We start from the raw sequence: 27,765 nt of genomic DNA, 5'->3' as shown, positions 1-27,765 counted from the left end.
ATGCAACAACACAATCATTATTTTTTTATCTTTTTTTTTCTTCTCTCTCATATATTTTATTTATTTATTATTATAATTAATTTTTAATATTAAATTCTCTTAACTATCTAATACTTTTTCCTCAATTTTAATATTTTAAAATCATTATTATTTTTTAAATTCTCTCACATATTTTTTTCAATTACTTTTTTTTTATCATCTTCTCAAATCAAATTAAATTAAAATAAACTTCGTTATTAAACACAATGTCTGTCAGGATAGGGCATAAAGGAAAAGGCTAGCAGTTCCAGCTAGCACATGGGCGGAAGTGTCAACAGGACAACAAATGATAAGAAAGATTGATATTGTGCATGTTTAATTTATATATATATATATATATATTGAATTTGTAAATATTTCCTCGACATAATCTGATTCGGTTATCAAAAACACTAATTCATATATTATTAGAATATATATACTCTTTAGTAATCTTTATATCATATATGAGCAAAAAATGTTGAACTCATTCTATCGAGTTAATTATATTAAAGCATAAAAGAATTAAGTTTTATATATATTTTAAATAAAATTTGTATAATTGAATATATATAATAATAATTGCTGTAACAAATTAACCAACAATTTAAATCTCTTTGAACTGAAAGTAATAGGAATTTACTTAATATTTTATTAAATTTATTTAGTCTCTTATCGGACGCATATTGTGCGTTTACTTATCATATATATTAATATATGTTATTTAGAAATAACATTTATTTTATTAATATTGATTTCCTTTGCAATAATTTTTTTCATGTGCTTTATCAATATTTCTTACTTAATAATATTTCTTTCAAGTAAATTTTTTATCAAATTAATGTATGCTATTTAAGTTAGAAAAAATAATTATGAGTTACAAATATTGAGATAATTTTTGAAATTTTAAGTTATCTGTACACAAATATATAAGTGAATGAAAAATTTTATCATAAAATTATTTAATCTAAAATATCATTATTTCTTTTAATGATTTTTTTTCAAGTTTTTGATGTATTTGTTATGAAAGTATAAAAGTACAAAAGAACATATTCCGAAATGGTATAAAAAGATGTATGTGAAATAATACTGAAAGTCCCATATTCATAGAAATTCCAAATCACAAAATTTTCTCTTAGAAAACCAAAAGCTTGGACATCGGTTGGTTGATCGTGAATGTGATCCTTTTTACGCATACGTTTAACCTTTTTTATTTCTTTACATTCGGTTGCAGTTTTGTGCTTTGTAATTATAAAACAATCATATCAACAAATTTTTAACTATAAAACGACTAGGCTAATCAAATCAGTTCTATTCGTTCTGTTTAAGAAATCAATCACAATTTATACCTCCATCTCAAATCTCCTGATTGCGTCTTATTTCTACGGATATGGAACTGTAAAACAACTAGGCTAATCAAATTAGTATTCCATCGAGTTGTTGTTAATTGGACAAGATATTCTTTTAACTCGATAGATCCATGTTTTAACTTTCTTTTTCCTTTTGCAAGTGGGCAAGCATGCATGCATGAGACTGAAAGGAGAAGTAGAAGTTGAAATATTTTTTGATAATTCTATTTTATCACGTGCCATGAGAAAATATTAATTAAATTACAATGAATAGAATAATGAGTTCTAATCACTTGGTTGATTATAGTGAATATTCTTAATTAAAATATTATTAATTATTTTTCACCATATTATTATAAGATGGACCATTTAAGATTTTCTAGTAGAAGTTGCATGGAAGGCAAGCAAAATCTAATTAATAGATAGATAAACAAATAATTTACTCCCACCAAAAATTATATAAATGGAAAAAGGAGGCGGTGGAACGAGAAAACATCTCCCTCTCTCTTTCCTCTTTCTCCAAAATTAGAGTCAAACGTCAAAGCCACATGGTTTTGGAATTGGACTTTTTAAATTTCCTGCTGGTAGCGACAGAATCATCTCTTTTTTTTTTTTGTCAAATCCCTTGTCCCAAGCCGCTTTGGTTGTTGGGGTCCAACGGCCAGCTTGTAGCCGTTCCATGCTAGCCAGTCACAGCTCCTATATGTTTTATTGAGTCCATTAACAATTTATCCATCGAAATATTGATATTACATTAAATTTAACTTCAATTTTTTTTTTATAATTTTGATATTGACAAATTAAATGTACATCAAACTACTCATTCCTTCTGTTTACCGTCAAAAAGTCGACCGAAATATCTGACATGACATTATTTGATTGTTTTTTCCCATCATATTGTCCATTCCCATTTTTTTCTGGCATTATATGTTTATTTTCTTTCCTTTTTTCTAATTTTTTTCATCTTATTTAAATGCAAAAATCGTTGGTGGAGACATTGAAGCCATTTGCAACCCCTAACTAACCCTCAAATCTCTAGCTCTCAAATCGCAAACCCTAATCGAATAAGCCCTCAAATCCCAAAGCCTAATCGAAGAAGTGTACAAGGTTCGCCCCACTAAGTCGACCTCATCGGCGGATGGACACTGATTGTAATTACCCCATTCTCCTCCCTTTGGCCTCCTCCTCCGACCCCAACTTTGCCATCCCCCAGCCCCTCTTCAACCTCCATCATAGCACTATGCAGGCTATCAGATGCTTCAGATGCATCTGGCAAGGTCGCCTTGAGGGGGCGACCAGAGGAGGTGCCCTCACTACCGATCTGCCTCCTTTTCTCTCTCGAGCATTCTGGAAAGTAAAAAAGAAAATGAAAAATCAAAGGTTCAAAGGCCAGCTTGACACCACCACAATCTCGACTATGAAAGCTCAGCTCTTCCACCTGTTGTTCGATAAGGGGAGAAGGAGGTGAAGATGGACTTCATCAAGGGGAGGATCTTGACGAGGCAGCTGTGGAATCCCCACACGGTGCTATGGTAGAGGCAAACGATGGGCTGGGGGAAGGCGGAGTTGGGGTCGTTGGAGGAGGCCGGTGTCGTCCAGATCCACGGTGGGGTCAACTCGCCGTCCATCGTTCCCCAGAGTGACATCTCCCTAGGTCGGTGTCGACTGCAAATCAACTTCCCTTAAGCCCATTCCCCCATTCCTATTCTCTTTGTCCTCATTTGCCTAAGATTTTTTTATATTTGTTTTTTAATTTATCATATTATATTAAATCATATAATACTTCATTAACGAATTAATTTATGATTTTTTAATGTTTTACATCCAATTTTTAACGAAGAATTGACGGAATGATCGATTTGATACACATTTTGTTGGTTATAGTCAAAATTGATGTAAAAAATTAATTGAGATTAGATGTGATGAAATATCGATCTCTTGAGGGGCAAATTGTTAAGTTAGTCGTTTTATATATTACAAGTTTTTTTCGTCCATTGTGAAAAAGAAATTCATAAGCCTGATAAATGAAAAGAAAAATAATAATATAAAGATAGAGAAAAGCTCACTAGCGAAAATTAAATCATATAACTCTTGATACATGTTTGAGGGTATATTATATTCCCTTCTCCATCTACCGATTCACTACGAGAAAGACTGGCTTGAGTGACGGAAAGTTTGTGATGGACAACATCCGTCACAATCTGTGACAGAACAGCCACCGAAAAAGTACCTCGCAAATAGTGACTGATCTGTGATCCAAGTGACCGACAGAGAAAATATCCGTCCCCGATCCAGGCAATATCATATAAGAAATTAAAAAAATAAAATTCTTTTTTTATGTGAGCTATGGGGCTCGAACTCAAATCCTCGATGAAAAATACATGTAAATCTTCCACTGAAGTAAGAAGCGTTAAGGGTTTCGATTGTTCAAATTTAACGATACGTTTGGATTCAGAGTTAAAGTAACTTGATTTTAATTATGAAAAATGACAAATGAGTTGGGATTATAAATTTGACTCGGGAAATGTGTGTTTTTGTTGTGTAGTGTGTTGAGTTAAAGTTAAAGTTAAAATTTTTTACTTGAAAAATGTGTATTTTTATTGTGTAATGTGTTGAGTTAAAGTTAAAGTTAAAATTAAAGTGATTTTAACTCCTAAAATAAACAGGCCATAAGTATTATGACTCTAATATGTTTTCTCTATTAAACCTAATGCTGTGGCTCATTTTCTCTCCAATGCCATTCACTCATTCTCGCGGGAGCGGGGAGAGGAGTTGCTGGAGTCAGTGCCGCTGAGGAGAAGGAGTGGTTCTCCGATTAGCTAGGAGACGGAGGAGGTGGAGGAGCTCAGGAGGGGGTGGAGCGCCGGGGAAGGAAGACTTGGTGCGAACAGGTTGGCTAGGGTTTCTCCAATTGAATTGGTTAGTCGATCTCTCCCCCTTTCGCTCAAAAAGATTTGGGCTCTCAGTCTTTCTGCTGCTGCTGCTCTCTCACTCTCAATCTCTTCCCTCACGCTCTGTCTCAGTGTGATTAGAGTTGAGAGGCCTTGAACAGATTACGGCGTTGAAGCTTCTCCGATTCAAATTGGCTCCAACGCTTCTCCCTTAACCTGCTTCGAACTGAGCTCCCGCTGCTCCGATTCGACTAGTTAGTTGGTCAATGAGCTCAGATGACTCAATTTTGCTGCCTTTGTGTTTCCTCAGACGACTCAACTTTGAAAGATTTTGTCAGGAGTCATAATCTTTGTGGTGTTCTGTTCAACATATGAAGAAATCTATCTAGGTATTCTTCTAATTTATACTGTTAACACTTGTGGATAGAGCAACTGAGGCTCTTCATTTATGCACTTATCTCCACACTCAGCTTCAAAACATGAACCAGATGGTCGTGTTATTTTGGACGAATTCGAGACATTTCTCTCATTGAAGAGGAGAACTCATTTCCAAAGGAGAAGAAAATGGGATAGAAGGTTATTAGATTTTGTTGTACAATCTTCAGATAAGCCCTTGATCTGGTGCAGTGATCTAAACGTGAGGCGAGGCTGCACATCCCTTTTCTCTTCAGCAAACTCAATACTTTGTTAAATTTTTGCATATGAGAACTCTTAAAGCATGCACCTAGAATTATATGCCACTTTTCTCCATCTGCATGGAAAGCAACAATGTACTATCCTCTGACCATTGACTGTCTTATCTTATTTATCATATGCAGCCATGAGGAAATTGACGTCAGCCACCCTGAATTTTTTGCTGCTGCAAAACTCAATGGGTACGTTCCTCCAAACAAAGAGGTAAAATTAATTGACTGGAAGCTCAAATTTTCTCTCACGGTTTGTGTACATATACATATATATATATATATATATATATTGAGGAAGGGATTGCCCCACCCGTGTTTGTTTCTTAGACATGATGAAGAAAAGTGCCTCATAAGTAATTTATAAAAGATGGATCGGATGAGGACAATAATTTATAAGGCCATGTCTTTCCTTTTTGTAAACTAGTAATTGCTGTAGCTTCTCACATGCAGGATGGTTTACACTGCCTGAAAGGAAACGGTTTGGTACCGTCCTGAAGGAGTATGTTTTTCTTTCAAGATAAATAGATAATTTTTCGTGCTGCTTTTGTGATTAAAAAATATTTGTCTTTATTACATTTCGTTTACTATGTACTATTTAACACTCGCATCTAGCTCCATAAATCGGTCCAATTTCAAATTAATACTTCTAGCTTGAATAAAATTCTGAAATTGTTGTGGCCTACTCCTTATCTTTTTGCTATCTTCTTCTTCTTCTTCTAGTAAGATTTTTTACTTGGGCTGCTTTCGTGTTGATTTATACTTCAGAGGAAAGCCTGTAGACGCACAAGGACAAGGATATGGATCATGGCTTCTCATGGTCAGGAAACCCTATAGGGAAGTAAGTACGGATTGGACCATTTTGCAGTTTATTTTCTATTGAGAGCAGTTACCGTTGTCCTTGTCCTCATTCGCTGATTTGTGATTTAGCAAATTTTTTCATTTTTTGTTCTACCAAATGATGGAAGGGGTTTTTTTGGCAGGTATAGAGGGAAGAGGATGAGAATTGACTATTTTTATTGTTTCAGAGAAGTTGGCCGGCTAGCAGGATCATCTCATGCGAGATGCATGGGAAAGGAATCGAACTCGAAGGTATGCGCCTGTGTCACATTGCTGAAAAATGTTTTGATGTGTTCTTATATGTTAACTTTAAATATGGCAATATTTGGCGGTTCACATTGTTGTGAAATGTGAATTTGAGCTTGTGGTCGACTAGGAAGTCTTTGCCTTGGAAATTTATAGTTAGCTGCTCCGTTTATTATTTGTTGATTACGAAGCACTGGACGAGTACTTCTCAAACTCAAAATAGTTGAAGAATTTAAATTTGTTTTCCTCACACATCTCAATAAGTTTGTTTCCATCATTTTTTTAATTTATGCAGGCTTTTACGGAAGCGACCACTGCCCAGTGTCTCTCGAGCTCTCACGAGCTGGCAGTTAGGTTTCTAGTGGAATTAACAACTTATTGATATGGTGATGTTAATGTCCTCATTGATGCATTTAGGACCTTCACAATGAAATGCTGTTGTAATTAGCCATAGTACTTACCTAAGATCAGATTCAGATAGACACCCGAGTTTGCTTGCAAAGATTCGATATTTTTGCTTCAGAGAATTTTGGAAAACACGCCAAAAAAGGAAAACACGGTTTTATAATGCCATTGAACAAACTGAAGTATTCGATAATGCTGGTCATTACGATGGTGGTCACTTCATCGTTTCCCATCACTTTCACTGGGCTCCTTCCGTCAATCTTTCGTCACAATTTCCTGTCACAAATTTCGTCACAAATCTATCACTTTTTTCACACCAATTCCGTCACTAATTGGTCACAAGATGTTACCTTTGTGACGGTATATTGATTCCCATAGAGATGTATCTATATCGACCTTTTCCACGGATTTGTGACAGAAACTTCCATCATTGAAGGCTTCAGTAACGGAAATTTCTGTCACTGAAACCCATTTTTCTAGTGGTGATTGATTGAGAGTAAACTTTCCATTTTCCTAGCTAATTAATTACAGACTTTAGCAATTTCTAAGTGTATTTATCTATATATATATATATATATATGTTTATATCTTCAATAGTTTTCATTCCAAAAAATCTCTCTAATCAATTATAATATATAAAAATTGAGGAGTGTAAATGACACAAGCAAAATTACAAACCCTCAACTCCACTACATTGACCTTGTAGTTATAGTTCAATGAATTCACATTTTTTTTTTCTGATTATAAGGAAGGTACATGGGCTAGTACAAGAATAAAAATAGCAAAATCAAATAAATGGCACAGAAGTCTCATTGACGAGAATCGAGCCCGAGATCTCATGCCATATTTGACGCATTTTGGTTATGCGTTCATATTATTTACATATAATAATATATAATTGAATTTATTCGAAAATAAAAAGTTTTCTCGATAATTAGAAGCACCTTTATATATGTGAAACTGTTCAAATTTAATGTACCATATGCTTATATATACAAGATAAAAATTTGGATCTTCACGGATGAAGTTAGTTCATTTAACCATCAGACTTATCCTATTGAATTTATATTACAAAATTATTATTTTTCACATTTCTATTGGACTAAATTACATATTTGTTCACACTCGCGATTTGTGTTATTTGTTAGTTTACTTTGTAAAATATATTGTTTTAATTTTTTTTTAATCCATACTTATTATGTGTTATTTATCTAATTTTGATCATACAAAACTTAATAAAAGGCTATCGCACAACCTGCAAATATCAATTACTAATTAGTTATTAGTTAATTTGAATGAACCATGCATTTGATGACATATATATATAGATAGAGATTTCACTCAAAAAAATATGTATATAAATATGTATAGATAGAGACAAAAGAAACCAGGAGGCAAGTGGGACCTAACATCATGGTTATTATATAAGTGGGACCCAACTGTAGATATTGTTATTGTTTAGCACGGGTAGGCTTTTCTTCGACACTCAGGAGAGAGGAGGGTGAATCGACAATGAGACGAGTTTTCTCTCCATGCTTGGACTGAATTACAACCATGAATTTCATATTCCAGTCGGCCGCAATTTGGCTATGGGGATATATGAGCCACTCGAACGTGTAACATGTTTTAATACCATGTAAGATTTTCATTGAGTTTAGAATTGACTTTGCTCATATTCATTCAAAAACTCGAGTTAGTAAGTTCTGATACTTAAAATTCTTATAAACTCAAGGATTTTCCTTTTCAATTTTCCGAAGTGGGATCAACTCGTATCATGAACTACCAACAATACATTTGAACAAATTAAGTTAGGCATGTAGGGTGCTCACTAATCGCTTCCATCGAAGCTAATGACTAAATAATGTATAACATTTTTCAGTGTATATCACATGTATTGGAAAAGCTAATAATTCCCGACTAAATTTATGTTTTGAGTTGGATGGACCATTAAGCAGTAAAACTGTAAATAGATTTTCTCATCTTTAAAGACTTAAATCAATTCATGTTGATAAATAAAGTATGATATTTGACATTAGTAACTTAATTATAATTAACGCAAAAAAGAAAATGGATTTGGAGGAAGTACAGCAGAAGCAGACATCTGTGTTGGAGAGCTCGGCTGCTTGCCCTCCATTCCACAAGGTATACTTTCTTCTAATAATTGATATGTTACAATATAATAATAAGAATAAAAAATAAAAAAAGAGCAAAAGAGCAAAAGGATAAAGTTATAAGTGTTTTTCCAGCAATAAAAAAAAAGAATTCGAGAATTAAGAAAGAAGATGCAGCTGCAAAGTTTTCATGAGTCTCCAGCTTTATGATCGAACAGAAAATTTTTTATTTTATTATATTAAATTTATAACTTGTCAAGTGAATAAAAAGGTAAAAGAAAATTCAATGATTAATTAATTGATTTTGGTTTGGACATTTCGTCAAAGTAAAAGCAAATCATGTCCTATCTCTATTGGCATGAAGGTGAGAGGTGGGAGAGCCAGAGGATGCTTCCTCCCTCCAACATGGAACCTCCCCTGAAACATCCCCGACGTCCAAAAATTCCGCCATTTATAAACTCTTACGGCACACATTCTCATTTTCCACTCCAACACAAGCACAAAGCCAGCCAGCCAGCCAGAGTCCCCAAAAATCCTATCCTAACGATCTCTTGTCTCATCATCATCAATTAGCTAAGCTTAAAGGCTCGATCAACTCCTTTCCCCTCCCCGTTCTGAACTTATTTTTCAAATTGAGGCCGTCGAGAAATTCCTATTCTCGAGTAGTAGCAATAGTTTTAGTACGTACTAAATCCTCATCATAATTATTTATAGTAGTCCGATCTCGTACGTACATATATATATATATATATACATACTTATATGGCTTCACATGTCGATGAGACAACCACAACGACCTTGGACCTCATTAGGGATCACCTCCTCGATGACTCTGTGCCTTCCTTGGATACCCTCATAACTGCTCTTCGATTTCCCCAAGCCCCACTCTGCAGCCCCAACCGGGGGAGCTATGACGAATACGATGATCCCCCATCCAATAATCAACCTCACAATTACGCCCAATTACTACTACTCCAATCCGAGGCCAAGCCGAAGCCCCCACAGCCACTCATCATCCGTCAACATTCGAGACCCCCGAAACCGTCAGCTTTGAGTGCTCGGCGGCCGGCAATCAACGTGGCTATCCCTATGGCGCCCATGGGAGTTATAACTAAGGGAACCACTGTCGACCATCCGTCCACGACGAGCCAGCTGCAGAGCGTTTCCCAGTTGGAGTCCGGTGGCTCGAAGAAGCACTACAGGGGAGTGAGACGGCGACCCTGGGGAAAGTTTGCGGCGGAGATCCGAGACCCGACCCGGAAGGGAACTCGGGTCTGGCTCGGGACCTTCGATACCGCGATCGAAGCTGCCAAGGCCTACGATAGGGCAGCCTTTCGGCTGCGCGGAAGCAAGGCCATACTGAACTTCCCACTGGATGCCGGAAAGTCGCCAGCTGGACCCAGTCCCCCAGCCCCAGTCTCGAAAAGGGAGAGACCGTCGGACTGGGAACTAGAATTGGATCAGAACAACGGTGATGAGGAGGGAGGAGGGGGACCTAATTATAAGAAGAAAGCTGTGAAAAGAGAGCCGCCGTCGTCGTCGGAATCCAGTTCCAGTACCGGGGATGCAGGGGGGGCTAATTGCCCGTTAACGCCATCGTGTTGGATGCCATTTTGGGATTTTGCGGATGTGAACGAGGACAGCATATTCAGCGTGCCACCGTTATCGCCGTTATCTCCTTATCGATCAGTTGGGTGCGCCGCCCCACTTTTGGTGAAGTGACTTATAATTAGATTAAATCAAATTAGATTAAATGGGAATATACATACATACACATATATGTAATAATTGTAAAGATTTTGGGGGCAGGTTTCTAAATTGGGAAAGCTCCGATGTGATCTTACCTTAGATTCGATTCGGTTGAGGAGTACTGCGGTAATATTCTTTACTCCCATCCAAGAGCACCGCACAAGAACAGAACATTGGTTTCTTAATGGATTTGTTTGTTCATTGGTTTTGTTAATCATATTTCTAATACTAGTGTTCAATCTCATGCGCTGCATAAGTTTGTGTACGTATATTTATATTTTATACGGATAATAATTGTCACAATTTAAAATATTAATTTACTTATTAGTATTATTATATTTATTGAAAATAAAAGTTCTCAATAATCAATTTTCAAAAAAAAAATTCAATAGAATTGCATGAATACTTTTGAATAGTTCAATTATAATTTTACAATCAGTTTGTATTACGTCCTATAAATTTATTTAATGTATTTTACAATTTTAGTTTGTGTTATATATAATTATATTATTTTATATATTTAGATTATTTTATTATTATTTTTCAAATTTATGAAATATTCCTTATGAATAAAGATTATTATTATTCTATATAATAACATTTTTTTCAATTTATATAATCTTCCTTCGTGAGTAAGGATTGTTATTGTTCTATGTAATGAGACGTTATATATATTTTTATATATGTATATTAACTCTATTTTGTATATATGTTTTTTTATATATTTCTTATTGTTTTAGAATTTATTAAAAGGTAACACGTCAAGTTTTACTTTTCAATATACTTATACATATATATGTTTAGTTTTATGATAAATTATATGTATGCAATATGCTTCATTAATTTTCGTAAGAATATCAAAATTCTTATATTAATTTCTATAAGTTAGGCTCAATTTTATTAATGTCACGTTAAGTTAATTGTTTATACACATTTATCACTTATATATATTTAAGAAATTACAAAAAAAAATTCTCTTAATTATATTTATTAAGAGATTTAAGTACATTTAATTGCATTTATTAAATATTTTTAATTAATATTCTTTGTTTTTTAATGTTTTTCATATTCTTTTAATTTCTTTTTAATTATTATATAGTGAGTAGGAGATTTAGATATATTTATAATTATTATTTTTGGTTTTTAATCGTCAATTTTCATATTTTTAAAATTTTCTTTTAAACATTTATTATACACACAATCTCATTTATTATGCACTCAAGTAAATTTTAGTTATTTATAGAATATAACCCTTTTTGAGGTTTGATATATAGAATGTTCTTCGATCAGTTCTTACGTTATCTTGAAAATCCTAATCATATATATATATATATATATATATATATTATACTGATTGTTGCTTCACAAAAATTATATAATTAATTTCTTACTACATAAAAATAAGAAGAGAAATTGTAAATTGCAATGCACATTCCAATCAGTTTCTGTATGTATGCTCCAAGATATTGTAGTCAATCTCCTTCAACTAATATATGATATAGCCCTTGCCCACATATATAAGATTAAAATGTAGTTATAAGTTACTGAGCGCTTGTTTCGCTTAAATAAGGTATCGGGATTCGAGTCCTTATAAATGCAGAAAATCAACGCTGGGAGAACTTTACTCCGCCGACCTAGCTCAACTGGATTAGTCGGAGTCAATTGGGCTTTCGAATATCATGATTCATACCTCCGAAAAAGAAAATGTGATTACAATCCGACTAGGAAAACCAAGACTAATTAATTTATATATCTCATCTATTTAGCTAGCTAGGTACATATACTAGACCTAGATTAGGTTCAAATTGCGCAACATATATCACAGGGCATGGTAACCCCGTACTATATATTCATATAATAAATAATTCATAAATATAATTACTGGAGTTAAGAGTCGTTGTCAGCCCCTGACGTCGGCTGATGCGTACATATTCATGCATGCTGACGGATATCCATCTGGGAAGTGAAATGAATGCGCGGATGAGTACTACCAGCTACTACCCTATAAGCTAGCTAATATCCAAATAACAAGTTGGACGCTAATCTCCCAATTATATACGTCACAACCTGCAATCAATTAATAATGGCAAGTAACTCTCCATATTAAACACATACATACATATATACAAATCAATGCTGCCGTCTCCATCCCCGCCCCACTTCTCAACTTGGAGAAGGGTGCAGAATATTAAATATTGTACCAGGTAAGTCAGTCGACTAAAATAGATTAGTTTTTTTTTGGATAATTAGATTAAATTAGATTATCCCCCTATTACGGGTTATCCTCCCGTGATTTCCACCTCTTTATTTCCTTATACATAATATTGTATTATAGGATAGATAGTTATCAGAATATTGACTTGTAACTTTTAGCAATCTTGCCTTATTCTTCTCCCGGGTTATGGCTATATGTACAAAAACGTGATATCAATAAAATTAACAAAACCATTCATAATTTTCTCGGTTTTGTACATGGTATCAGAGCAAGATTTACTCGAAATCGACCAAATTATCGTCGATATTCAGTTCCTGTTCATCAATCACTCAATGGCCTCCAACATTTCATCTTCCTACACCGTGTCCTCTTCAGATGGACCAGGAAATCAACTCACCTCGTGTATTCTCAATGGCGAGAATTACCTCACCTGGTCGAAACTCATGTGTACGGCACTGGTGGCAAAGAACAAAATAGGTTTCATCGATGGAACCATGCAGAAGCCGGCTGAAGGGGATCTCAACTATCAACAATGGATCATCTGCAATTCCATGGTGGTAGCCTAGTTGTCCAATTCTGTCGATAAGGAGCTCCAGCCCAGCATTGCCTGCATTCAAAACGCGAAAAATCTGTGGGATGATCTCAGAGAAAGGTTTTCCCAAGGTAATGAAACAAAGGTTTATGAACTCAAGTCTCAAATTTGTTTTATGAAGCAGGAAGGGCTATTCGTCTCCAAATACTATTCGGTGTTAAAGGGGTTGTGGGATGAGCTCGAGAATTTTCTTGAAATAACTCACTGTACCTGTGCGGCGGCAGCGTCCAATGCTTCGCAAAGGGAGAAAGAAAAATCTTACCAGTTTCTCATGGGAATCAACCCCGAGTTCAGTACGGTACGGTCTAATATCTTGAGTATGGAGCCATCCCCTTCTCTTAACAAGATTTACTCAATGATTATACACGAGGAGAGGCAGAAAATTGTGTCTTGTGTAAGTGAGACAGGAATGGATGCGGCTGCTTTTCTTGTAAGGGACGAGGGAGGCCAATCGGAGATCTGATCAAGTGGTCGTCCATTCTGTGAACACTGCCATTGCGTCGGCCATGTCCAAAGCACCTACTGGAAGCTTCATGGCAAACCAGCGAATTGGACTGGTAAAGGAAAGATGAGGCAGACGGACAACAAGCAGATAAAAAGGGGAGGCAGCGGTAATCCTAAGTCATATGGCCCAATGGGCAGTCAGGCCCAGGTCAATGTTGTCCAGACAAATGGACAGTCGGCCCAGCGACCAGGGAAGCCCAATCAACTGTCTGATCTCTCTCCGGCCCAGTTCGCTCAATTTCAGAAATTTCTGAATATGATGGACAACGAGAATGAAACCATCGAGCCTCTTGTTGGTAAAAACTTTGTTTCTCTTGATCCAAGTGTAAATTGGATTATTGATACAGGAGCATTGCACCACATGACAGGCCAAGCTGATCTTCTATCTAAGTCCAGACGATCCATTCAGAATTTTTGGGTTGTAATTCCTAACGGACAATCGGTTCAAGCCACTCAAATTGGAGAAATACATATTTGGGATAATTTCATTTTAAATGAAGTCTTAGTAATTCCATCCTTCCAATGCAATTTAATCTCAGTTGCTCAGTTATCATCTGATTTAAATTGTCGAGTGATATTTCTCACCGATATGTGCTTGATACAGGACCTAGCCACGAGGAAGACGATTGGAGTGGGTGAACGGTCCGGGGGGGTCTATTATTTGAGACGCGTGTCTTCATCAGCCTTTGCTTCACCGGCTATCGATGAGAACAGTGAATTATGGCACAGGCAGTTGGGACACCCATCAAAAGGTGTTATTTTCAAAGGACTTGCAAATTATCCGAATAAAACTAGAGATAAAGTTTGTGATATTTGTCATAGAGCAAAACAGACTCGTTCTCCGTTTCCTATTAGTATTAATAAAGCAAGCCATTTATTTCAATTGGTTCATTGTGACTTATGGGGACCATATCGAGTCAAATCATTTACTGGTGCTTATTACTTCCTGAAAGTAGTTGATGATTTCAGTCGAGCGGTATGGCTTTACCAGTTACATAATAAAACCAAGGCTAAGCAAAAATTGATCAGTTTCTGTCACTTAGTGAAGAATCAATTTGAGAAATTTGTCAAAATCATTCGCAGTGATAATGGCTTAGAATTTATTTCCAAGGAATTACATGAGTTTTTTCTTCAGAATGGAATAATTCATCAGACATCTTGCTCAGACACACCACAACAAAACGGGCGTGTAGAAAGAAAACATCGCCACATCCTCAACGTGGCTAGATCACTTCTTTTTCAAGCTGGGCTTCCTAATCGCTTCTGGGGCGAATGCGTCTCCACCGCGACATATTTAATCAATCTCACACCAACATCAGTCTTATCGGGTAAATCTCCTTATGAAATGTTGTTCAATAAGACACCCGATTATTCACATCTACGAGTATTTGGTTCATTATGCTATGCACATCATCGGCCTCGAAATAGAGATAAATTTGGAGAACGCTTGCGTAAATGCCTCTTCGTCGGGTACCCATATGGAAAGAGAGGATGGCGTCTTTCTGATATACAATCTCATGAAATATTTGTTTCGAGAGATGTGCAATTCTATGAGGATATTTTTCCATGATCTCAAAATGTTAGGGTTTCACGTGACCTCAACTCAAAGGATACCCCCTATTGTTGCATCAGCCGAACCATGGGGAAGAAGGGGAGTTTGATTCTGGGCTGGGCAATTCACTTGGGTCGAGCACAGTCCACTTTGGTAGAGAGAGAGCATAGCCCTCTTCTGTGCAACGGGCTGACCCCCCTTCAGCAGTTTGCAGCCCAATATGCAGCCCAATTCGTCGCCCGAACAGCGTTGGCCCACGTCAAGACACACAGAATCACAGACCTCTTCAACCTTATAGAAATACCATCCTCGAAACAGGGCATCCTCTTCCCCAAATCACAGAATCAGTTAGTTCTGCAGACCAGAGGCAACTTTCAGCTCCCATTTCATCTGAAACGGAAAAGAATGGGTCACATGCACTTCCTACTGAAGATCTACCGTCCAATACAGCGCCTTCACACACTGAAACGACTTCTCATGTGGATAGAGGGTCTTTCTTGGCTCCGATTTTACCTGGAATGGAGACACAATCCCCACAATAGGTGCGTCATTCAGAACGAATTCGTAATCGACCCGGTTATCTGAAGGATTTCGTGTGCAATACTGCTACTATTCGACCCCCCCCCCCCCCCCACTTCTTCTCATCGACTCCTTCGTCCTCCTCGGGTAAGTTCACCCCTCTTGAGCACTTTCTGTCCTATTCAAAGTTTACTGACCGGCATTTTGCATATACTGCTACGTTAGACTCTAATGTTGAGCCCAGGACTTACAAGGATGCTTTTCAAGATCCTCGATGGCGTGATGCCATGAATGAAGAAATTCGAGCACTGGAGATGAACAAAACATGGACGATCGAGCCAATCCCTTCTGATAAGAAACCCATAAGATGCAAATGGGTCTTCAAAATCAAGAGAAATGCTTATGGGAGTGTCGAGAGGTTCAAAGCTCGTTTAGTAGCTAAGGGATTTACTCAAGTGGAAGGTATCGATTTCACAGAGACATTCGCTCCTGTGGCTAAACTAGTCACAGTCCGGGTACTTTTATCTATGGCTGTTGCTCATAATTGGGAAATGCACCAATTAGATGTTCATAATGCATTTCTACATGGTGATTTATCTGAAGAGGTTTATATGCGCATGCCACCGGGTTTTTCTTCTCGGCGTCCAGGATATGCATGCCGCCTGCGTAAATCTCTGTATGGCTTACGTCAGGCATCTAGGAATTGGTTCTCCAGATTTGCATCAGCACTTCACAATTTTGGACTTGCACAATCTGATTCCAATCACTCATTATTTACTCTGAAGAAAGATGGGAATTTTCTTGTTGTTCTAGTATATGTCGACGATTTGATAATTGTCGACAATAACTCGGAATTCTGCGCTTCACTCAAGCAATATTTAGCCACATGTTTTCGTATTAAGGATTTAGGTCCTTTGCAATATTTTCTTGGAATTGAAGTAACTCGGATGGATAACGGATTATTTCTCAATCAAAGAAAATATGTTCTTGATATACTCACAGAATGTGGCATGCTTGGCTCTCTACCGTCTTCGTTTCCCATGGAACAACAACATAAATTATCTTTGAAATCGGGCTCTCCGTTGTCTGATCCTAGTACATATCGCCGTCTCATTGGTCATCTTATCTACTTGACAATCACTCGTCCTGAGTTATCCTATTTTGTTCACATCCTCTCCCAATTCATGCAGGATCCACGTCAGGACCATTGAATGGCAACAATACGTATACTTCGTTACTTGAAACAATCACCGGGACAAGGTAGTTTTCTCCGACCATAATCCATGGAGCTAATAGCCTATTGTGATTCTAATTGGGCTAGTTGTCCAATGACGCGAAGGTCAATCACAGGTTACTTCATCACACTTGGAGGCAGTCCCATTTCATGGAAGACCAAGAAACAGATAACTGTATCTCGTTCTTCAGCTGAAGCTGAATATAGAGCTATGGCAGCTACAGTTAGTGAAGTTATTTGGCTCCGTGGTCTACTTTCATCATTTGGTGTCACATTATTCGGTCCTACTCAGCTCTACTGTGATAATCAAGCAGCACTCCATATCGCTGCTAATCCAGTTTTTCCTGAAAGGACCAAGCATATTGAAATCGATTGCCATTTCATCCGAGAACACTTACTATCCAACAAGATCATTACAAATCACATATCCACACGTCTTCAGTCTGTTGATCTCTTCACCAAAGCTTTGGGACGTGATCGTTTTCGGTATCTTCTCAGCAAGTTGGGAATTTGGGACCCGCATTCTCCAACTTGAGGGGGCGTATTACGAGATATCCTCCCGTGATTTCCATCTCTTTATTTCCTTATACATAATATTGTATTATAGGATAGATAGTTATCATAATATTGACTTGTAACTTTTACCAATCTTGCCTTATTCTTCTCCCGGGTTATGGCTATATGTACAAAGACGTGATATCAATAAAATTAACAAACCATTCATAATCTTCTCGGTTTTGTACACTCCCAAAAAAAAAGCGCAAGGCTAAAATTATAATTTTAATCTAGATCGCTAAAATTTGTGAAATTCCTCGACCCCAAATTGCGTTTCTTTTGTGTGTGTGTGTGATAGTTTCTAATTAACAACTAGATATTGTTCTTGATCTTTTGCATACATACACTACAGGAAACACCCTTATTAGAGATAAATAATGAGAGGCAATTATAACATTAGTCTCTAAAGTTCTCATTTCGAGACAAATACAATATATGTTTCTTATGTGGATTCTATTTGCCTCTAAAAACACCTAAAATTAGTACTTTACTAAATTACAAATCTTTACCACAATTACTAGCAACAAATAAGTCTTTTGCCTCAAAAGAATAACGTTTAAAAACGTATTAGTAGAGGCATATACCCGCTAAATATTTTTTTAGAAAGAAAAGGACTTAATTACTTCTAAATCTAATCTTTTTACACCTAATATATTCTTTTAGAGGTAAAATATAATTGTCTTTAAATCTAATTCTCTAATTTGCCTCCAACGTACAAAATTTTACCTACAAAGCAAGTAAATAAAATGTTGAAAGTTTGATGGATTATTTCTACCTAAACATAAATAATTTATTCAATATGAATTAAATGATATTCAAATTACTCTCAACATAAGTAGAAAATATATTTTATTTATTTATAAATGTAAATTACATTATACAGATTTTGAATTAAATAAAATAGTGAACTAATATTCTTTTTATATATTTTACTTCATCTATTGTGTATATATATGATAAAATACATAAGTTTTTGGACAATTTAACAATCTTCAACTTACCACCCCAGAAGTTAACGATATATATGCACAATGTTTGATTTTATATTATATGCATATTAATTATTTTATTAATTTTAAATAATTATATAAATAAATATTTTACATATTTATTGAGGCTTGACAAAAATATTAAATATAAATTAAATGTAATTCAACTCAAAGATGCATTGAGGGTGAAATGGTAAAGACACGAGACTAAAAATACTATGTTAGAGATCAAAGGGTTCGAGTTGGGTTCAAGGCACAATATAAAGATAGATAGAGATAATGATCAAATGTAATTATCATCATTTATTTTGGAAAAATTTTATAGAGACAATTACAATTATCCTAAATAATAAATTTAGCAACAAAATTTGTTGTTATATATGCTTATTGGAGGCAAATTTAACTAACACTAACAATACTAATTAGTGACTTTTATTAATTATTGTTCATTTACCTCTATAGATCTAAAATGACACAGGTAAATGAGGCAATTTACTCTTTTATCTCTAATTCTTCTAGACGCAAATACATGACTTTTAAAAGCAAATATCATTGCTTCTAAAAGGAGTTTTTCTTGTAGTGATATATATACTAGAAACTAATTAACCGTGCATATTCGCTCCAATTGTATGATTTTTTTAACACACTTATAAATGGATTAATTTGAAGGAGGAAGAAAAATAATTAAGCGTAAAAAGATTTTTAAAAAAAGTAATAATTGGAGATAGAATTTGAAAAAGATTCAAAAATAATGCTAATATAATGTGGAATGGAGAGGTTAAGAGGATAGAGCAAAGGAAAGGGAAGCTAACACGTTGAATGAAGGAGAATAAAAGAATAATATTAAGCTGACAATAATACTCTTCAATTCATTTTTTATTAATTATAAATTGTATCATATTTAATTTAATCTAAAATAATGGTGGTTACTTTCGACTTTTGAATCAAAATAAGGTGATAATTATAAAATCAGCGTCTGCTTAAATAAGAGATAAGATAAACGATGCTGCTAACGTGATCTCGGGCCATGTGACACCGAGATCTCAATCGTCCATTACGCGTAGGCTCTATGTGGGTCTCGCGTTTGGATGACTGTGATACGGGATCATGTTAAAATTTTTCTATGGTAGGATAACTCATATATATATATATATATATATATATATATATATAAGATTTCATTTTACTTTTGTTTTTCTTGAAAAATATCTAGGAGATTGTCGGTACGAAAATTCATTTTACTTTTGTTTTTCTTGAAAAATATCTAGGAGATTGTCCGTACGATGACTTTTCGTTTCTCTGGGATCCGAGGGAGAGGACCTATGTGGTCAACTAACATAACTGCGCGGCACAGCACCGCACGCGTCCAGTTGCTGATTGCGAGCAAGCTGCTAAGCAAATGGATCGTCAATTCATGTGTCTGTCTTTCATCCACGCATTAAGTCTACGTACAATCTTTTTCTTCGGGTATATGCCAAACTTTATGATTGGGATTGATTGACATTAGTTTGGTTGCAACATATGTGGCGTCTTCAAACCAACCCAAGTTGCCAACAAATTTTTTGGGTGTCATCCCTAATCCTATCCTTGTCCTACGCTGATATACAACTTGCATTGCATTGCAATCCCCCTTCTATCGCTCCTTAGTGCAGATGCAGTGCCTAATTAATTGTTTAATTACTTATCCAAAAAAAAATCAATTGTGTAATTAAATGCATACATACATGTTTCAATTAAAAATTAACCTCTCTCTGTGCGTGCGTGCGTGCGTGCTTATATACATATGTGTCCTCCTACACACACACACACATATATATATATATATATTATCACTAGAAGTTAAGAAGAAAGATTATCAAAATCGTATTTATGCATTAGATAATATAATTAGAACAGCAGATATCTTTTGAAGTTTTTGCTCGAATGTCAGTGATTGACTGACCGACTAGATCGAGAGCAAAATTGATCTTTTGAAATAATTTTAGTTTTGGATCCTTTCCCTCTCAATATAATGTCCCATGCATTCTTTAGTATTAATTCCTACCCCACAAGTCCATCGTTGTCCTTGTCCATCGGACAATACTTAAATCCAAACTGTAATGTACTGTCAAGCGTCGGTTCATTCATAATTTGGATAAGATCATCATAACAAAGGTGCGGAGAAAACTAGAGCTATAGCTAAAGGATATTTCACCTGTCAAAAAAAGAAAAGAGAAAAGAGAAAGCTAAAGGATATTTCTTTTATGGGTGGAATCCCGCATGTATATGTATTAGATGAAATTTGTTGGTGTGTGAGTGAAACCCCACAATATTGTATATTTTTATATAGTAATCGAGATATTTCAAATTTAATATTTATTGTGAAATTATTTTATATCTTTATTAAATATTAAGATTTTTATTTCGTTATATTATTTTAAATCTATGCATCTGCCTCGTAAATTGAAAAAGAAAGGACTTAAAATTTTTCTCCAAAGCCAGAAAGGCAATCCCAACACTGAACTCAAAATTCTCAACTTATTATTTCAATTGGACGGACGACAAGACATCAAACCAAATTCTATCCATCCATCCATCCATCTATCTATCTATCTATCTATCCTTCCTTGAATTAATTCCCCCGCAGCCCCGGCCCGAACCCTTACGTACGTATATAAAGCGAATCCCTTCCTTCGCCCCAAACCACACCTCCTCTCAAAAAGCCCAACAAAACACAAATCAGAGAGAAACAAAAACATTCGCTCCCCCCCTCCCCCTTTTTTTTTTAAAAAAAATTTATTTTCTCTCCCAATTTTAAAAAGAAAAAACGAATTAAATAAATAAAATGGATGATTTCTCAGCATTAGAACTCATAAGACAGCATCTCCTAGCTGATGACACCAGCTTCGACGTCCACTCCCTTGATACCACAGTTACCAGCTTCATCAGCGCCCTCAGTTTCGACGCCGAGCTGTGTTCTGTCAAGATCGAGAGCCCTTTTTCCGAGTCCGAGTCCGAGTCCGAGTCCGAGTCCGAGTCGTCCAGCTCTCCCTCTCCCACTTCGGGCAATGATGATCTTCTTTACATCAAGCCAGAGCACATTGACCGCAACCACCTCCACCTAGTGACACTGAACCACAAGTACTCCCTTCCCCGGGAATCACCACCACCGGAAGTACTGAAGCGGCTTTCGCGGACCAGGTCAGACCCTGATCAACATGACCAGATGATCATCGGCCATTGCCATTACAGAGGTGTCCGGAGAAGGCCGTGGGGCAAGTATGCAGCGGAGATCCGGGACCCTGCCCGGAAGGGGAGTCGAGTCTGGCTCGGGACATTTGACACGGACGTGGACGCTGCCAAGGCTTATGACTGTGCCGCCTTCAAGATGAGGGGCCGGAAGGCGATCCTGAATTTCCCGTCCGAGGCTGGAGACGCGGCGCCTCCGGCGAATGCTGGACGGAAGAGGAGGAGGAAGCTGAAGGCGAGGGAAGATATTCAGGAGGAGACAGCTGGAGCTGAACCGGGGGTGGCCGTAGCAGAGTCGACGGAGAGTCCTCCTGCTGGTGCTGGTGATTCCTGCTGGGATGATCAGGAAGATGTTCGTGTGCAGTCGGTCCATCGAGATAATAATTGAATTTGAGCGGTGATCAGAAAAAAAAAATGTTAAATTAGTGTAATTGATAAAATGTAAAATATTCCCTTATCGATCTATCTATCCATCTACCTTGATTAAAAATCTGTCTTGGAGGAAGGAGCCTATGCTCTTTGTTCTTCTCTTGGGCTGTAATTAATTAATGTAAAATAAATATGCCAAGGAAAAGTTTGCAAGCCAATTTAATTATTTAAGTCCACTGTGTTTCGGGTGGTGCCAGTTACATTTCTCTCTTGTCAGATAGTAAAATGCAAAAAAAAAAAAAAAAGTATTAATTCTTACCTAATCAAAATCCATGTCGTCAGGTCACACATGATGAACTAATAATTAAAACTAACCTCCTATAAGCTAGAGCCAGAGGTGCTGCAAAATTCCACGCAGAACAAACCAAAACCCAAACATCAGATCTGAAGCATCACATGCGCAAAAGAACAGATTTAATTGAAAACTAGCTAGCTCATTATTATTAAGTTGAATGTGCAATTGAATTGAATTGAATTGAATTGAATTAATTCTTGGTCTCATGTCACAAGATTCATGGACTTGGACTTGGGATGGGACTGACCAAATCCTCCTCTTTGCACACTCAACTCAAAGCAAGTTGCTCCCTGCTACTTGCACAAGTTGATGTCTGGACTGGACTGGACTGGAGGGGAGTGTCACATCCCCATCCGTCTCCACGCGTTGTCAACATAATGTATTCCTAAACAGCCGTACAACGAAACGAAAGTTGTCATTCGTTTGAGCCCCAACCACCTTTCCCCCTCTATCCTTATCCCAATCCCAATCCCATGGAATTGGAAGGTCAGGCCCCAGCTCCACTCCACTTGTGTTCTCTTTCCTTCACACCCACGTAGACGTAGCATAGGGGCTAATTAATTGTCGCGTCAAACGAACTTTGTGATATCTCCAATACAGGACCATAACAACAACAACAACAGAACTTGGAACTCTAGTTATAATTTGTTCACTTATAAGTGCGTCTTAAGTACCCCGTTAGGTCGGTGAGTATGCGCTCACGTTCAACCAAGCACAAAAACATACTGGCTCGGAATGATTTCTTCCTTGAGTAGCAGGGTTTTAGGGCAATCTTGCGTTTAAGTACAAGATGGGACCACAATGATCCATCCACATCTGCCTTTGGCTGGTGTACACGTGCATACAGAATCTTCAAATATAAAAAGCAACCAGTGTTCCATTATTGTTTCACTGGTGACAAGAATTTTCACGTACAATTACATACAATGAATAAAATGATTTTATCTCCTCATCAATTTCTTAGCCTAGCCACAGTTGCTCAAGAAGCTCTCTCGCTGAAGAACCACCACCTTCATCTTTCTCTTGGATCTGTTAAAAATCATGGAATTTCTTTAGAGACCGAGAACCACCAAGACTCAAACCCCGGGAATCTGACAATAAGTCCAATAATAATAACTACCCACAATTGAGACACGGCATCCGCAGTTCTCAAAGTGCAATAATACTTCCAACTGATGTTCACGTCCACAGCTCTCTACGTGAGAAAGTGATCGATCATGTGTTGAATGACATCCGCACCTTCTTTGTGTGTAACATGATCTTTGACCTGTGTTAATTAGCAAAGTCGAGGCCCAGCGACGACCAGGGATGTCAGAGCAAATATTATTCAATATAACTAAATTATTGAATTTTTTGCAATGTTGTACTCGAAGGAACAAATTATAAGCAGTAACAAATAGCAAACTCCGAATTCTGTTTTCAATTGCAAGTCACCTCAGCATCTGCAATGATGGAGTTGAATGCAAAGGCATCCCAAATTCTTCCAAACTAAAAGGTATTGCCATGTGTAGGTTCCAATTGTATCTCATGATGGGCATGCAGATGTCTCTGTGAAAGGAGGAAAGAGGAAAAGCTTACCTGAATAATGCTATGAGCAGCAAATTTCTGCCAACTGCGATGAAAGCTAACATCCACTTTCTCCCATGATACACGAGACAAACCCGTTACCAGTTCCTCTGCACAGTCAACCATGTTCCAATCACTATCTTGTGGAAGCAGTTTGGAACATCGGATACTAAATCTATTTGCTTAGTTCAGTTATAAAGCTTAATCGTATTTTTACACGACAGTTGTTCATGCTATACCCCGTATAGCAATCATTACAAGCATCCCTGATTTTTTTTTTTTTTTTTTTTACTATTTTACATGTCCCAGGCAGTGTCTCATTCTCAATCTCAGCATCTCTCATGTTGTATATGTCATTTGACAGACCCATTTCAAGCCATATATGCATGTAAAAAACACAGAGAATTCAGAGACACAATCAGAGTTAGCACTAGTGCTATCAAACCTTCTAACTTGTCAAAGCAATCTTCTCCAACTGATGAAGGTTCACAATTTTCGTCAGCCTTGCAATGTTCTTCATAAACAATATGTGGATACTTGTCATCAAGAGAGTCCCCCCACTGGAAACCGATAAATTCATTAAGTGAAACTCAAAAAAAAGTCCTAAGAACAAGACTATGGACAGTGAACAGGCAAGACCTTAGGTAAATCGGTGTTACGCCTTATTGATGATGTTCTCCACCCAACAATATCTAACAAGGAATATAGTCAAGGAAACCTCAAAAAGATTCTCAAAAAAACAAGAAGATGAAAAAGACAAAAATAAAATAAAAAATTGCAGGACAAGTAACACGAGAACAGGATACGGTCATAGCATGCATTTGAATATACCACCCGGCGCTTGAACGTTTGCAGTGCAGACCTACAGAGTTTACCACTTCAGTCATGATAAACACCATTTTAATTTATTAAATAGCTACACAGTATACAAATCAATATACATACATGAAATGGCAATCATCATAATCTTCCAACATGCGTCTAAGTAGCGGGGGCTTTCCTTCATCATCATCATTGAGAAAAAGATGACGACCCGTTCTTCTAAATATCCAGTGAATTACATAATTCGCTGCTTTTTCAAAGGCTGTCACACCAAAAAGAAATGGTACCTGCAGGATAATAATAGCCAAAACAAAATAAACACTCGAAATAATTGCTGAAAGTAAACCAATTCAGGGACATGAGGAGAAAGCACCTCCAAGAATTTACAGGTCCAGCCACAAACTAATGTTCGTGGAAATTCAAGCACCTACCCTACAAAACTGATAGTGAAACATAAAGTACAGACGAAGACATGTTCTCAGACATGCGATACAGCTCACCCATTATAACTAAATCCTCGAATAATGGCAAGTTTAGTGCATATCAATGAAACGGAAGAAAAAGGTATTTCTGAATGATCAAAACCTAATAAGCTATCAGCTCAATTTAAGAGGATTGGGAGGGTAGGAGATAATACCTGCTTATTACCCCTTGATCCTAGATGCGGTGATGCAACAGTTATGAAGTTCATAGCCTCTAGACCACCTATTGTACCCTTCAAGTCAGCTTCCACTTTACTAGCAGATCCACTTCCACTCTTAGACGGCCTATACAATCTCCCAATCGCATATCTTGCTACTAAACCTCCAACAGAATGTGCAACAAATGAAATCTTATGAAGATTAGGCTTCCTTTTCATCACTTCAAGGACCTGACGACAGAACATTTCATGGAAAAACATTATAATTTCCAGTAGATGCATGTTATCTTCATGGATATGACTAATTGCTTTCATGGTCAAAATTGGGAAAATCCGTCAGTGCAAAATGAACCAACCTCTTCAGCCAACCGTTCACCCATCACATCAACTCCATCCAGCGTAAGCTTTGCCACATTCCGCTCGCTACCTGGTAATAGATCAATTAAGTATGCGCTTGTAAATTAATACGAATGTTAGAAAATGCAGGGGCCAAGACTGCCAATGAGAAGAATTCCTGACTGAACAGATCACAAATAAGAATAGAAGACTTGAGAATTCACAATATAAAAGAACCAATAAATTAAATGCTGATAGTTGATTAATCACCACGAAGCTAACAGGATCACTTATACTATAGTAACTGATATTATAAAATGTTCCAATCTAGCCTAGAGTAATCAAACTGATTTATATTTTTGAATTCTATATAAATACTAATCTGCTACTCCCATCCTGCAGATACAGAGCACCATATCCCACTTCATGATTTCAAGTGCTCCAAGAGGAGCGATGCAAAGTCATATTCAAGGAAAAAAAGAAAAAAAAAATTCATGAAAGATTCTTCCACGTATAGAAAAAAGTAGCTGAGCAAAGGAATAATAAATGGGGGGTTTTAACATTCGAAGATCAATGTCAGGGGAACAGATGTAGCAAGTAAGCTAGCAGTTGAACAAACATATCAGCATGCGAGTATATCTTACAGTGAACAAACACTTTATCAGGGAGCTCCTTAACAAACTGCTCGGCTGCAAACTTCCAATCAGAGGAACTGCAATGAACACATGGCATTTTAGGGACTGGAATCAGTAAAAGCCTAACCGCCCAATGTGCACCTCTTGAATCAACTCTTATGACTTATACAAATAAGAGCAATAAACAAACACACAAAAACAGCAGCACCCAGACACTCTTCCGATGCGACAGTTCACTAGCAACAATTCTGTCGGAGATAGTAAAATATGCAAAGTTGGAACTCTCGTTAGCTCACAGTTATGGACATTTGGACAGAACCTCAAATGAAATACTAATGTTTGTCGTTCCCAGTGAAGGAGGCCCTTCCAGCATAGACAATCAAATGCGTTGCGTAATAGAGGTAGATGCAGAGGCCTACAACTAATGAGTCCAAATTTGTATTAATCTGCAGACTAGGTATGGACGTTCCAAAGTTCTCGAGATATGCCAAAATAAGATCAAGAGAGACAAAAAAAAAGAAAATTTCCACTCAATTCTCATAGCATAGCAGATGAATAGAGGATCATCCAACAATATGGAGAATCCCCATCGCCATTAACAGGCAACGTCCAGCCGAATCGAAATCATCTTTTTTTTTTTTTTTTTTTTCCTTTTAAGGGAAATCGAGGCATCGATGAAACCGAACAAAACGCAACCGGAAAAGCTCGCGCGTCAGAACCTGCACAGACCTTCCTAGAATTCCATTGACCATGATAACGAGGTGATCGGCGGAGGAAGCATCGGAATTACAGCTCCAAACATCTCGGCTGCCATCAATGGATTCCTCAGAGCAGACTCCGTTCTCTATCTTCCCGTTCTCCATCAGCTGCGGTTCGGATTGCGAATAGAGCAGCAAGTATCATGAGGTAGAAACAGAATGCATTTGATCGACTCCACGAGAATGAGAATCGACGCGGGCGGATCGATACCGATGGAAAAGGAAGAGAGTCGGCGCCGTCTGTGCGTTTCCGGAGAAGACTGTAGAGGGGAAATGCGAGGAAATGTGGGCAAACGATGGCGTTTGGGTTCAACGTGAAAACGCAGAGTCAGTTCTTTCTTTTCTGATTATGTGAGGCCAAGAGAGAGAGAGAGAGAGAGAGAGAGAGAGTTCCTGAGAGCGAAGGAAGCTAAGGGAAGCTAGAAAAGATACACGCGGCACCGGCTCTTATTAAAAATAATAATATAAAAAAACAAAAGGTACTTACTTTCAGTATGCTCCTTGAATTTTTCTAATTGCTTAATTTTTCCCCTCTAGTTCCATTTATCTCAAGTTGACCCATGTAACTGATGTTATGTCTCAAAAAGACCCCGCAAAGAGGGTC

At 36.9% G+C, this 27,765-nt stretch overlaps 3 protein-coding genes and 1 pseudogene across 4 annotated transcripts; 3 read left to right on the top strand and 1 right to left on the bottom strand.

The window, feature by feature from the left end:
* Positions 1-3,713: 3,713 nt before the first annotated feature.
* LOC116194067 lies at positions 3,714-6,507 on the top strand (annotated as a pseudogene).
* Positions 6,508-8,912: 2,405 nt separating this feature from the next.
* Positions 8,913-10,534, top strand: LOC116197289 (ethylene-responsive transcription factor ERF104-like). Its single transcript, XM_031527383.1, has one exon. The coding sequence runs from the start codon at positions 9,306-9,308 to the stop codon at positions 10,263-10,265; it is 960 nt and encodes a 319-aa protein (XP_031383243.1). The 5' UTR covers positions 8,913-9,305; the 3' UTR covers positions 10,266-10,534.
* A 10,589-nt stretch (positions 10,535-21,123) lies between these two features.
* On the top strand, positions 21,124-22,283 carry LOC116196051 (ethylene-responsive transcription factor ERF106-like). Its single transcript, XM_031525570.1, has one exon. It carries the CDS (start codon positions 21,277-21,279, stop codon positions 22,066-22,068), a length of 792 nt encoding a protein of 263 aa, XP_031381430.1. The 5' UTR covers positions 21,124-21,276; the 3' UTR covers positions 22,069-22,283.
* A 743-nt stretch (positions 22,284-23,026) lies between these two features.
* On the bottom strand, positions 23,027-27,579 carry LOC116196050 (putative lipase ROG1). 2 transcript variants are annotated; one of them, XM_031525568.1, is made up of 12 exons: positions 27,373-27,579; positions 27,133-27,269; positions 26,413-26,480; positions 25,789-25,859; positions 25,430-25,663; positions 24,916-25,079; positions 24,777-24,832; positions 24,610-24,662; positions 24,416-24,530; positions 23,983-24,080; positions 23,529-23,671; positions 23,027-23,433 (listed from the first exon to the last, which is right to left on the bottom strand). In XM_031525568.1, exons 2-11 carry the CDS (start codon positions 27,264-27,266, stop codon positions 23,600-23,602), a joined length of 1,065 nt encoding a protein of 354 aa, XP_031381428.1. In that variant the 5' UTR covers positions 27,267-27,269; positions 27,373-27,579; the 3' UTR covers positions 23,027-23,433; positions 23,529-23,599. The 2 variants fall into 2 exon arrangements, with proteins under 2 accessions (XP_031381428.1, XP_031381429.1); XM_031525569.1 differs by having other exon boundaries at positions 23,525-23,671; positions 27,133-27,579.
* Positions 27,580-27,765: the final 186 nt, after the last annotated feature.

Source organism: Punica granatum, chromosome 2 (genome assembly GCF_007655135.1).
Source record: "Punica granatum isolate Tunisia-2019 chromosome 2, ASM765513v2, whole genome shotgun sequence".
In the NCBI taxonomy this organism is placed as follows: domain Eukaryota; kingdom Viridiplantae; phylum Streptophyta; class Magnoliopsida; order Myrtales; family Lythraceae; genus Punica; species Punica granatum.
The sequence above is the reverse complement of the archived record's forward strand: the minus strand, read 5'-3'. Positions and strand labels throughout refer to the sequence as shown.